Source organism: Muntiacus reevesi, chromosome 3 (assembly GCF_963930625.1).
Source record: "Muntiacus reevesi chromosome 3, mMunRee1.1, whole genome shotgun sequence".
Taxonomy (NCBI): Eukaryota; Metazoa; Chordata; class Mammalia; order Artiodactyla; family Cervidae; genus Muntiacus; species Muntiacus reevesi.
The window spans coordinates 236032113-236045850 of record NC_089251.1 but is presented as its reverse complement, the minus strand read 5'-3'; the positions used below and the strand labels follow the sequence as shown (position 1 = coordinate 236045850).

Genomic DNA, 13738 nt, shown 5'->3' with positions numbered 1-13738 from the left:
AGCCGAACTAACAGTTAGATGTTTCTTTGTGATAAACCATTGAGTTGTACACTTGCATTTCTATGTTTTAACATTTATAAATATTTGTTATACTTCATTACAAATTTTTTTTACAAAAACTAATTGATATTCTCACCTATCAGCCAGTTGCAAGTTAAATAGGAACAGAAAGCCATTGCCATCAATAAACAGATTTGAACTTATATGTTTTCTGTATTTGCTTCATTTTTCCTAACGTATGTTTACAATTTAACATCTAAGAAAAGAAAAATCCCAAGCCTAATTCCAGTGTTGTGTTAAATTCACATAGTACCTTTGAGTACCATATTTTAAATAAGCATTTATAAAGTATGTATCTTTAGTATTCATTTCCAGTGCTTATACATTAGCTAATTATAATGTACATATTCCTGTTATATTCTTTGTTGGGAGGCTGAGGAGCAAATTAATATTAAAGTGTTCTGAATTCCCCTCAGTATCTTTTATATTTTCACTGACTTCAAGCTTATTCTTCAAACTTATTTTTAAACAACTCATCCATGTTCCCAGTTGAAAATATAATTTTAAATTATACTAGGTGAATGAAAGATGACATTAAAAATAACAAGATGTAAAGTTTTAGCAGTTTTCTGTCATCAGGAAATTGATTACAGTATGAAGAAAAATTAATTAATCATCACATTCTTATACAAACAATTTTGTTTAAGTGCAGTAACAAAAGTAGGTTGAATTTGTAGGGCATGGCCAGAAAGGCGACTGCCCCCTCGCCCATCAGGCACCCCACGTTCGTGGGCAAGCTGGTGCTAAACCATTCCTAGATGACCTGCTTCTGGGTCGGGGTTTCATTCGTAGCAGAGCAGCTCCCTTGCTGTGATTAGTCAGCCCTCAACACAAGGGTTTGTAAAAATAAGATAAAAGTAGAATATAAAAAAGAAGAAAAAAATGGAAGAAAAAAAAGTTTTCTGTATAATCAAAGTATCACCACCACCATTACTGCACAGCCAAAAAGCTGGGTCTGCCTTTGGACTCACCTAGAAATCACAGTCCAACCATGGGCCCTGGCGGACTAGATCCAGCCAGCCCAGGCCTGTGACTTCAGCAGGCTCTTCGGCTTCAGGAAGGCCTGCTCGGTTTTCCCTGGATACAGCACTAACAGAATCAGGTTCCTAACAGCATTGCTTTATGTGACAGGGTCATATAACAAAATGGGATTCTGGATGTTTCTCATAGAATGGAGTAACAAAATTTTTAGGAGTGCCAAAATTCAAATATTTACACTAAAATCTTTTTGTTAAATTGATCCTTGCTCCAGAAATATGAGTCCAAATTATTCCACATCTCCATAGACACACACTCCAATTCAATGTAAAACCTCTGGGAGCCCACCAGAGGAACCTGATGCTTCCTCACCCTCTCCTCTAACCCATACCTCTGGGAAGTTGAATTTTTAATCATTTTAAAGCACTTGTAGGCATGCATTCAAAAGATTTTCTTGGAAATCTTTCCAAGTAAAATAAATATTTCTTAAGTAGTCAGAAATTTTCTTCGAAGTCTTAGGAATAGTAATCACATATATTCACACTATGCTGAATATCAAAGCCCAAATCAAGGGAATGGTGTTCATAACATGGCTTCGGTCTTAGCATGTAGCTGAGTATTAAATTATCAAGGCATTTAAACTGACTATGGGATAGGAATAAAAGCAGATTATTAGTCCTGAAGAAATTGGAAAAAAAAAAAGTGAAATCTAGGAAGTTCTACTGCTTAGAGATCACCAGAGTGCCAAACATTTGTCCCTGATAAAACACATCTTAGGTCTCAATATCAATAAAGATGCTCAGAAGGTTGGGGGAGGAAGGAATAGGTGGCATCCAAAAACAGTGGCTGACACAACAGAGAGAGACTCTGGCTCACCTGACTCATTGCCAAGTTTCACCAAATAAAGAGGCAGGACTCTCTTAACATCAATGGTTCTTAATCTTTGCTGGATATTAAATCACCTGGGTACTTTTTTAAAAATACCAGTGCCTAGAGAAACACCCAAAATTAAGCAAATAAAAGTCTTTGAGCATCAATTATTTTTTAAGAGCTCTTCGTGTGACTCTAACATGTAATAAGATTTGACAAGCAATATTCTAGAGTCTGTCTAATTTTAATGGGCAAATAAATTACCTAAGGTTGTTGTTAATGCATGGATTCCTATTCAGTAGGTCTAGGAATGGGTATCAGATTCTGTATTTCTAAGCTCAAATGTCATGCTAATATTGCTGGCTCGTGAACCACACTTTGAATAGCAAAGTATCTAGAACAGTGGATCTCAATCTTGGCTTTGAATCATCTGAGGTACTTTTAAAAATACCTATGCCCCACCCACAGAGATTCTGATCAGTATGGGGTTTGGCCATCAAAATGTTTTTAAAATTCCTAGGTTTTAAAGATGAGAGCCACTGTTCTAGAAAAACTGACATAATGTATCCAACCACAGGAAAAAAACAAAATGATAGAAGCCGAGGGAACCAGCTTATTTTTGTTTGTTTACAAATCACTTCTAAGATAATGTGAATATATTTTCTCCAATATTAGAAGAGAATGAAAAGTCAAAGTAACCATGAAAGCTAATTCCAACAGATACTCCATTCTTAGAGTTTAGGAGGGAGCCTCTCCTAACTACACAGATGGAGCTGGAGAAAGAGAAATCTACCCGGCTTTGTCTTTATCATACTCCCAGGCCCCACTTCATGAAACAAAAAACCCTAAAAATGTGGGAGACACTTTCGTACCTCCACTCTCCACTGAATCAGAGATGACCATCCTTCCAACATGCTAATGTAGGAGACTCAGAGTATTCTTCTTTATATACTCCCCACTATCAATCAATCTACCCTGATATAAGTACAATATATCTAGGGAAGTTTAATGCCCATAACTATACACAGCAATGGAGACAAACAGCACACTGAGGGCCCTGTCTCTCTAAGAACTCTTAGGATAAACCTGGATATACATAGTATGGATATCTTTGCCAAGTAAAAAGAAAAAAATCTGGGAGCCTGTAAAATACTACAAATCAATGAAAAGTCAAAATAATCTTGATGGCCCAAAAGAAGATCATTACCTCTGAAAATCATCTGCTTCAGAATCAAAAGAAAATGTCCAGAAATAATGGAGACCATCAAATGACTAAAAACACAGGCTCTCAAGCAAGAAAAGTGTTAGTCGTTCAGTGGTGTTTCATTCTTTGCGACCCCATGGACTGTAGCCCATCAGGCTCTTCTGTCCATGGGATTCTCCAGGCAAGAATACTGGAGTGGGGACTTCCCTGATGGTCCAGTGGTTAAGAATACGCCTGCCAATGCTTCTGGGACACAGGTTAGATCCCTGGTCCAGGAAGATTCCACATGCTGCAGAGCAATTAAGCCTGTGAGCCACAATGAAGAGTAGCCCTCATTCACTATATTAGAGAAAGGCCACAAAGCAAGGAAGACCCAGTGCAGCCAAAATTAAAATAAATAATTTTTTTTTTTAAAAAGAATACTGCAGTGGGTTGCCATTCCCTTATCCAGGGGGATCTTCCGGATTCAAGGATCAAACCTGGGTTTCCTGCACTCCAGGCACATTCTTTACTATCTGAGCCACCTGGGTAGCTCATCAGGCAGGAAAACCAAAATCTAGGAAAGGACAGGAGGAAATGTAAAGAAAAATCAGATGAGATAAGAAATTAACTCAAGAAAACTAAAAATACAACAGCAAAATCAAAATCCCTAATAGAAGTAGTAAAATGCAGAACTGATACTGCAGATCGTCAAATGAATAGAGAGACTAATTTCAAGCTACAAAAAAAGGACAAAGAGCAGATATCATAAATCCAAGATACAGATGTATTAATAATTCACAAAGAAGAGACCAAAGTAAGTGGAACAAAATCAGAAAAGACAGGAAAATGTGCAGACTATAAAGGCGTTTTAATATATTCACCATTAGGCCTATCTTAGCAAGTTTTCTTAAATAAGAGAATGCAAAAAAAAAAAAAAACAACTGTCTATTAAGCATTCAAGCTTAAAAGAAATAAATTTTTAAAATGAAAAAATATAGAGACTAAAAACTTCTCTGCAACACTTAGCAAAACCAGGTATTGAATAAAGCAATGCCTATAGAGTATTAAAAGTAAAATTGTTACCCCAAACTTCATATGCTAACTTAATCTCATATTTGAATACAATCTGATGGGGGAATGTGGGTTTGAGGCAGCTGGAAGGATGGATGACAAGAATAATCCAGTTGAGAAGAAGAAATCAACTAGATTATAAATTGTATAAGTTTCCAGGTGGGAGGGAATAGGAATTAAACATAATTGAAAAGCAAACTCCCTTTTTGTTAAAGTGGGAAAAACTTAGTTGCAGATATAAGTATATGTTTATGTCTTTATGTGAGGGAAGTTGAAGGAATTCTTTCTGGTGACATATTTTCCTTTTGAAGTAGAAAGTGGCTGCTAAGTGACTGTGAAAAAGGAGGCGTTAGAGAAGGATGAAGAAGAATGAAAAATAATTATTACAAAAATTGAAAAAATGAAATAGAATTGGTAGAAAGTATTGAAGGTTCACGTAAGTAACAATTTTGGGGGGGGGCACACCTGTGCTAACCATGAATCAAACCCAGCTTGGCAGTGAAAGTGCTGAGTTCTAACCACTGGGCCACTGGGGAATTCCCACTTGAGTAATGAATTTAAATTGCTACAATCTGACTGTTGAATGACCACATCTGGCAGAGCATGCCTACCGGAGGAAGTAGGCACATTGAGGAACCCCAAAATAAATATGCTTTTTAAGGTAGAGGTGAAGGTATGGATAAAACTAAAACAGGGAACCTAAGGTAATTTAGAATATTAGCAAAAGTACTGCTAAAATTGGCCATGAAATCAGAGTAGAATAAGGAAATAAATGTAACATGGATAGAAAAAAAGGAGAGAGGCCAAGTAGTTGAACAAGCAAATAAGGAGAGAAGCTGTGGTCAGAGAGCAAAATGAATGCATTAGTGACTTCAGAGGAGGTGTGACTACAGGTGAGTAAGTGAACAAGGTGCAGTGAAGGAGGTCACAGGAAGTGGGACGCTCAGGCAACTGAAAGTCAAGTTCTTAATTATGTCAATACACAGACTCTCATGGCACTCAGGAATTGTTAGCAACTTCCATATCATTGTGCTTTGATATTCTGTATACAGTTGACCCATGAACAATGTGAGAATTAGGGGAACTGACCTTCCTCCCAGTTGAAAATTCATATATAATTTATGGTCACTCATATCTGGTTCCATATCCATGGATTCAACCAACCACGAACAATGTAGTGTTGTGGTATTTACTATTGAAAAAAAAAATTCATGTACAAGTAGACACTCCAACTTCAAATCTGTATTGTTCAAAGGTCAACTGTACACTTTCAAAGGAATAGCATTTAAAATAGTAGAAATTTCACATCTTAAGAGTGAAATTTGGAGAGCATCAGCAGTAGTGTAAATGGGAACTTGATAAAGACATTTCCATCTGGATTTTCAAACTACTTAGAGCAAGCACTATTATTTGTATAAATTATCAAGAATTAATACAATAAATTCTACTACTTAAGTGTATTTCCTCAATCATAAATCTAAGCTAATTCTCACCTTCACAAAACAGATGCACAAGAGAAAAAGATTAAACGTTCTCTCTCCCACTTCTCCCCGATCTGCCCAACATCTTTTATAAAGGTATAAACAATTTTATGAGTATGAAGTATTACTGCTAATTATGGATTGTCTAAACAAGTATAATATAACAATGATAAATTTAATTAAAACAAAGAGGAAGATTCTTACCAAAGGAAGGTGACTCCCTTCCATCCTCTAGTCCTGAATCTCTCTCTCTGTCTCTCTTTCTGTGTTTATGACCACGATGCCTGTGACGTCGATGGCTTTTTCTTCCTCCCAGGGGCACATGAACGCCAATAAATAGTGTCCGATGACCTTTATCAGAAGTAAATACACAAATTAAGCTTTGGATTATTCCAAGGCACAGAAGATTATTATTTACTTGTTACTGGAAACCCAATACAATTCAATCCATCAAATGGTTCTTGAGTATTTATGATGTGCTAACCTTGTAGCTTAGCACTGTACTTTGGTACACAGGTCTATCAAACATCTACAATACTAAGTATTTGGTTATACAGTATTTTATAACCACCATTATTTTATTAACTATCACAGTAATTCCCTGTGTCTATTCCCCATAATTTATATTTTTTTCATTAAAATTTTTTTGTTCTATTTTCTCCCTGCACTTAACTAACCAGTTATTTTACCAGTTCACTTCCCTTCACAGTTAAGTGTGTGAAACGATCATTATCTCTAATTAAAACAGATTTCACCAAGATCCTAGTAATGTCAAATCCTGTGGAATGTTTAGGCTCTACTGTTTCTATATGTGGCACTTGATACTATTGACCATTTTCTTCTCTATGATTTAACTTTCTCTAGGTCATCCTCCTCCTTTATTTTTCTTTTTTTGCTCAAATTAGTTTCCTTTTCTGGCTCTCCTTGTATTTATTCATTCAAGATTGGGATCCCCAGGATTTGACACCAATTCTCTCTTAGACTATAGACTTACATAACTATCCATCCATGTATTAGACATATTTACCCAGACATCCTTCCCATAAGCATGTTAAATTCCATGGAGCTCATCCTTTACTTTGTCCCCCAGGTATCATCTATCCAACATCTATCTCAGTAAATGCAAGATCTGTCCAGTCATCTCAAAGCACATCCAGTTTGTACCCAGGTCCTCCTTTACATCTCATTAATTCATTCTCTCTTCAATTTCACTGGTGCCACTGTCTTAATTTGGACCCTCAACTCTCACCAGGACTATTAGAGCATTCTCTTTAGCATTTTCTTTTCTAATTCCAATCTTGTGCCATTCTGAATACTGATGCCATTTTTTCCCAAAATGCAAATCTGACTACGTAACTCCCCTGTTTTAGACTCATTGATTGCTTTCTCTTGCCTAAAGGATAAAGCCTTTAGTATCTATAAAGCCAAACAGTAGCTGACATCTGCCTATTTCTCTAGGCTTCCACTCTGCCACACACACAATAAGGCAGCATGTATCCATTCATTCCTAAATTGCCAGGTGTTCTCAAGTCTCTCTTTCACTTAATGCTGGTACTGTTCCTCCAATTGTATGAAATATCTTTGTCTTTCCTAATGAATACCTAACTCATCTCCCAAATCTCAGTTCAAGGATTATGCCATCTATGAAACTTTTCATACTCCCTTAGTCTAAATATACATGACAGTTTTTCCCCTTAGGATCCTCTGATGTTTTAATCATATACATCAAAGCAGTTGATTGTAGTTGTTTACTTATAAGTTGTTTTCTTATGAATCTTCTTTAGGGAAGGTCCATGTATCAGTTATTTTGTATCTTTGTCACCTGACACAGTGCCTAGCATATAACGGATACCTAGCAAATGTTTACTGAAATGAACAACTTACTAAATGGTATTGTGATGGGTATCAGGGATACAAATATAAATAAGACATTATTTTATTCATACATATCAGCTGGTTTCAGCCTTCTCCAATTTATATAAAAACTAGCATTGATAAGTGTGGTATACTGCTCTGAATGTATATATTAGAAGCAATTTGAAGATGTGAACTCACCCCCTCAAAAAGACGTGATTTAATCTATATACTGAAAAAATTGAAAATTTCCAACATCTTTAACTGAACTGGAATAATCTAAAATATACATAGAAAAACTTTAAAGAAAAATAACCAGCATTATTTACAATTGCCAAGATACGGAAGCAACCTGTATCCATCAGCAGATGAATGGATAAAGGTATGATATATATCTGTGTGTGTGTGTGTGTGTTCAATCACTTCAGTCATGTCCAATTCTTTCCAACCCTATGGACTGTAGCTTGCTAGGCTCCTCTGTCCATGGAATTCTCCAAGCAAGAATACTGGAGTGGGTTTCCATGTCCTCCTCCAGGGGATCTTCCTGACTAAGGGATCAAATACTCCTTTCATGCATCTCCTATATTACAGGTTAATTTCTTATCACTGAGTCATCAGAGAAGCCCTGTGTGTGTATATATATATATATATATATATATATATATATACTCACACACAATTAAATACTACTTAGCCACTAAAAAAGAATGAAATTTTGCCATTTGCAACAACATGGATGAATCTGGAAGGCGTTGTGCTAAGTGAAATAAGTCAGACAGAGAAAGACAAATACTGTAAGATATCTCTTAAATGCGGAAGCTAAAATACAATAAACTAGTGAATACAATTTAAAAAGAAGCAGATTCACAGATATAGAGAACAAGCTAGCAGTTACCAATGGTGGGGGGGAATATAGAAGAGAGGGAGTGGAAGGTACAAACTATTGGACATAAGACAGGCTAAAAGATGTATTGGACAACACAGGGAATATAGCCAATATTTTGTAATAACTATAAATGGACTGTAACCTTTAAAACATATAAAAATAAAAATTTAATGAATTAATTAAAAAGAAAATAACAAAAAACCTTTTGAGGAAGCTCTAGGAAGGAGAACTTACAAGGTAACAGGACATACCACAAAGTTAAATATTTAAAATAAGTCACAAACATTGGCATTTAACATTAATAATTTTGAATTACTTGGACATCACTACATTGTAATCCTCTGCTCTAGTAAGTTGAAGGCTATTAACTATGGAGAAGGTATAAAGCAACAAAGATTGATACTTGCATAAAACACCGAATAGTTAACAGAAAAAAATCAAAGATTTAAGAAACAATTTAAGAAAATGAAGACATGAATTTCCAATTAAATTAAACATGGGAGATTAAACACCTGCTTCTAACCACATGAAAAGCTTCTGGGGTGCTAAAAATGTTCTGTTTCATGATACAAGTTTTTGGTTTAAAAATATTTGTTAAACTTTGTACATAAGCTTTATGCACTTTTCCATATGTATGCTTCAGCTCACAATTTTAAACATTTTAAAAGAAACCAAAGAAAAGGAGTTTTAAGAAATTATATGCTATAAAGGAGTCAAACAAAATTGACTAAAAATTAGCTATTACAGTTGGAAATTAATGTTTATCTGTACCTTTCTTGAGAGCAGTTTCAGTGGATAGGGAAATAAATAAAAGTTGTGTAAGTTTAGACAGTGACCATTTCCTAGAGCTAAGCCTTAAAGGTTGTAAAGGTTTCTAACAATTGTTAATTGCTGCTGCTGCTGCTGCCGCTAAGTTGCTTCAGTCATGTCCGACCCTTCGTGACCCCAAGGACTGTAGCCTACCAGGCTTCTCGGTCCATGGGATTTTCCAGGCAAGAGTACTGGAGGGGGTTGCCATTTCCTTCTCCAACAATTGTTAATTAAGAAAGCCATTACCAGACAGTCTATGGCGTTGCAAAGAGCTGGACACGACTGAGCAACTGAACTGAACTGAACTGAACTGAACTGAACTGATTACCAGACAAAGATAAGGAGAATCGTGGACCTAATCAGCCAGTCCAGAGGGCATGTTTGAATGTAATAAATATTGCCTTTGTTTATAGAATGTGAATATCATGGTCAATTGCCAGAAGTAACGTCCTAAGAAGTTGCCAAGTCAAGGCTGAAATAAACAATCTGAAACTATATCCAAATATATTCAGATAAGAAGAGGACGCCAAGACACAGAGCTGAACTAATGTCTTTAGTTCAGAAAAGAGAGAACACTCTGAAAGAATTTCCTGACACAGAATCCTACAGGGCTGGTTAAAAAGAAAAGACTCATTTGTTTTTTTCACTATTAGTGTAATTGATGGATTATATGTTAAGCTTAAGTTTACCTTCGTTAGAAACTACCAGGCTATATTCCAAAGTAGTTGTACCATTTTGCATTCCAGTGAGCAAAGAACGGGAGATCCTGTTGCACCACTTCCTTGCCAACATTTGATGATGTCAATGTTTTGGATTTTAGCCATTCTAATAGATGTGTAATGGTATCACATTGCTTTAACTTGCAATTCCCTAATGACATATGATGCTGAGCATCTTTTTATATGCTTATTTACCATCTATCTATCTTCTCGGCTGAGATTTCTCTTCAGATTCTTTCCTATTTTGTAATTGGATTATTTTCTTATTGTTGAATTTTAAGAGTTTTTTTTGTATATTTGGGGTAACAGTCCTTTATCGGTTATCTTCTGCAAGTGTATTCTCCTGTCTGCAGCTTGTCTTTTCAATCCTGTAACAGTGTCTTTCACAAAGTAGAAGTTTTCATTTTAAAGAAGTCTAATTTATCAAAATTCTTTCATGGATTGTGCTTTTTGTTGTTGCATATTAGAAGTCACCTCCAAGCTCAAGGTCACCTAGATTTTCTCCTATGTTATCTTATAGAAGTTGTATAATTTTGGTTTATATTTAGGTAAATGATCCATTTTAGGTTAATTTTTGTGAAAGTTGTAAGGTCTGTGTGTAGATCTTAATCTCAGTGCTAATTTACTCACTAGCCATTTTATACCATGAGTTGAAAACTAATGCCAACGCAAAAGCACGCACACAAATTGTTATAGCAGCTTTATTTATAATCATCAAAAACTGGGAAACAACCAAGATGTCCTTTACTAGGTGAATGAATAAACAAACTGTGGTACATCCATGCAATGGAGTATCATCAACAACAAAGACACAGAGGAAACTTAAATTCACATTGCTGTGTGAAAGAAGTCAGTGAAAAGGCAACATACGCTAAGACGTTAACCTGTATATGACATTCTGGAAATAGTAAAACCATAGAGACAGTTAAAAATGTCAGAGATTCCAGGAGTTCCGGGAGTGGGATTTAGGGGTGAAGAGGTGGAGTATCAGGCATTTTTACAGAAGCAACACTATCCTGGATGATACTGTAATGATGTGTATGTAACACTGTACACTTGCCAAAACCCACAGAAATACACAAAACAAACAGTAAATCCAAATGTCAACTATGGGGTTTAGTTAATAATAATATATTAATATTGGTTTATCATTTGTAACAAATGTACTGCACTAATGCAAAATGTTAATAATAGGAAAACTATGTGCAGAGGAGAGAAAGAGCATACGGGAACTCTGTATTTTCTGTATAATCTCCCCAAACCTAAAACTGCTCTGAAAAGTAAAGTCTTTTAATTTTTTAAAAAATTGTGTTCTCATGGTCATATATTTTCGGAAAATTTGTAATATAAAATACCTTCACAATGGGGGGGGGGCATTGTGTATCTGGAAACATTTTGGGGAAACTAAGAGGAAATAGGGGCTTCCCTGGTGGCTGAGTGGGGAAGAATCCATGCGCCAATGCAGGAGGCGTGGGTTCAGTCCCTAGTAGGGAAGATCCCCAGAAGGACATGGCAACCCACTCCAGTCTTCTTGCTTGGGAAATCCCACAGATGGAGGAGCCTGACAGGCTACAGTCCATGGGGCTACAAAAAGAGCTGGACATGGCTTAGCAACTAAACAACACTAACAAGAGGAAATAGAGTTGGAGATACATTTAGGTTGGGTTTAAAGGAACATATTTATGTGATTCATAATCACTTCCAGGTGTGAGTAAATTATTAGTTAGCTATCCCAACTATCCTAAAGTAGGAATAGTTTCCAGTGGCCTAGTACTCATTGTGCTACATTTTGACACGAATGTTCAGGGCTGAAATGGTGTCATAATACGCAAAGGTATCATAATCTGCCTAGTATTGGAAGCATGTGGGCAGTGGAAAAGAAGCATGGTTTCAATTGCACAGAGTTAGTCTTTGGGAAATTATTCTAAATCTTTCAGGTTATATATGCAAGAAACTTCAAAGAAATTTTAAACTTTAAGACAACCCTGAAAATTTTCATAAAATTATAAATAAGTTGTAAAAAGAAATCTTTCTAGACTATCACTAGTAAAAATTAAATTTTAATTAATCATGATAAAGACTGATTTAACTTTCCATATTTTCAACAGAAAATAATGTTTTAAAATCTTTGACATTAAAGTTCAAGAATGTTGGAAGAAAAGTATTACAGATGTATGTTGTTGCCATTGTTCAGTCACTACGTCATGTCTGACTCTTTGCAACTCCATGAACTACAACACGCCAGGCTTCCCTATTACTATTTCTCAGAGTTTGCTCAAACTCATGTCCATTGAGCATAAGTATGTCAGGCAGTTACTAAAAATATTATGCCATTTCTCCAAATGTTATGATTTTGTACTGCTTATCAGTTTCCAAATAAGTGTTTGGATTTTTCTCATTATAAATATTCACCTTTGTATGTAATTTGAATCCAAATTTTGAATTCTTTCTCTTAGAGAATCCTCAAAATTGCTTAAGCTTCAGGTCACACAAAGCCTCAATCTGCCCCAATACAACCCTTATGTGAGCAGCTCCCAATTTTCTATCTCCAGCTCAAACTTCTTTCCCAGACTCCAAACTAGCACATCCAACTGCTTACCTGATACCTCCATTGCACATCTAAAAGACATCTCAAGACCAACATGTTGACGACTAAACTCCTAATCAATCCCAACCCAACTCCCCAAATATACTGCTCCCCCACAATCTTGTCTATCTCAATCAATGATAAAACATTTTCCAAGTTGCTCAGAAGAACAAAAACCTTGGAATCATTTTTTACCTCTCTTCTTAAGCCTACAATCAAATCCACTGGAAAATGTGTTGGGACAACTTTCAAAATATATTCAAAATTTGTCTGTTTTTTATTTCATTTCACTGTTCTGGCCAGGTCACATGACACCCAACCTGAATTACTGCATTAGCCTCCAGACAGATCTTCTTGAATCTACCTTTAACCCCCACAATCTGTTCTAAATGCAGCAGCTAATGTAGCCCTCTTAAAAGACAGGTTAGATTATGTCATTCCTCAGCTAAATCTTCTGCTTAACCTGTTTCACTCAGAGAAAAAGCCAAGGTTTCTCCAACGCTCTGAGGCCCTCTGAGATCCGCACGTCCCCTGAGATTTCCGCATCCCTGTCCGCCCTTCCATTGCCTCCCCTGCTGATTTCCCCATCACTCACTCCAGTCACACTGCCTTCCTTGGCATTCTCACTGCCACCCAGGAGCTCTCTATACTAAGTTATTTACACAAGCATAATAAATGATTAGTGTTGAATTTCTAGCTTCTTCTGAAAGTTTTTAAATTTCAGAAAAGCAGGGATCTCTAATTTGTTCACTGATGTATCCCAAGTGTCTAGAATGGTGCACTATAGTTTCTGATGCTTAAAAAATTTTTATTGCACATATAAATCTTTTCACAGAGATGATATTTTTAGTAAAATACATAGATAACAGACATATGATGCATTATGCTACTAAACACACTAAAAAACTTAAGAATAGAAACGAAGCTTATGGCCACAAATTTCAGGGCAATAATACTGAAATTGCCACAATTCATGGCTATGAAACAGAGAAAATATTATCTGTATGGTTAGAGACTTATACACCAAATAAACTGAAACCTAGGTTAAAGGGTAAACTTTGGAAGTTAAAGATTGCCTTAAAAGATAGAGACCTTCAAAAAGATATAGACACTTATCTCACAGATTTATATGTTTACATTTCAAAAGATAATAAAAGTCCCAGAGCTATTGGTTTGTATTCCAAAGGGTTTACACTGGGGACCTTCCCCTTATCTTCCCTGAGATTTGTTTACATA

General features: G+C 35.9%; 1 protein-coding gene across 3 annotated transcripts in view; it reads right to left on the bottom strand.

Moving 5' to 3' along the window:
• SLC4A10 (solute carrier family 4 member 10) overlaps positions 1 to 13738 on the bottom strand; it is a 225745-nt gene that overhangs the window by 163522 nt on the left and 48485 nt on the right. For all 3 annotated transcript variants that reach the window (XM_065927869.1, XM_065927870.1, XM_065927871.1), the window contains one exon: positions 5851 to 5997. In XM_065927869.1, coding sequence (XP_065783941.1) covers positions 5851 to 5997 — 147 coding nt within the window. The remainder of the gene's footprint in view (positions 1 to 5850; positions 5998 to 13738) is intronic.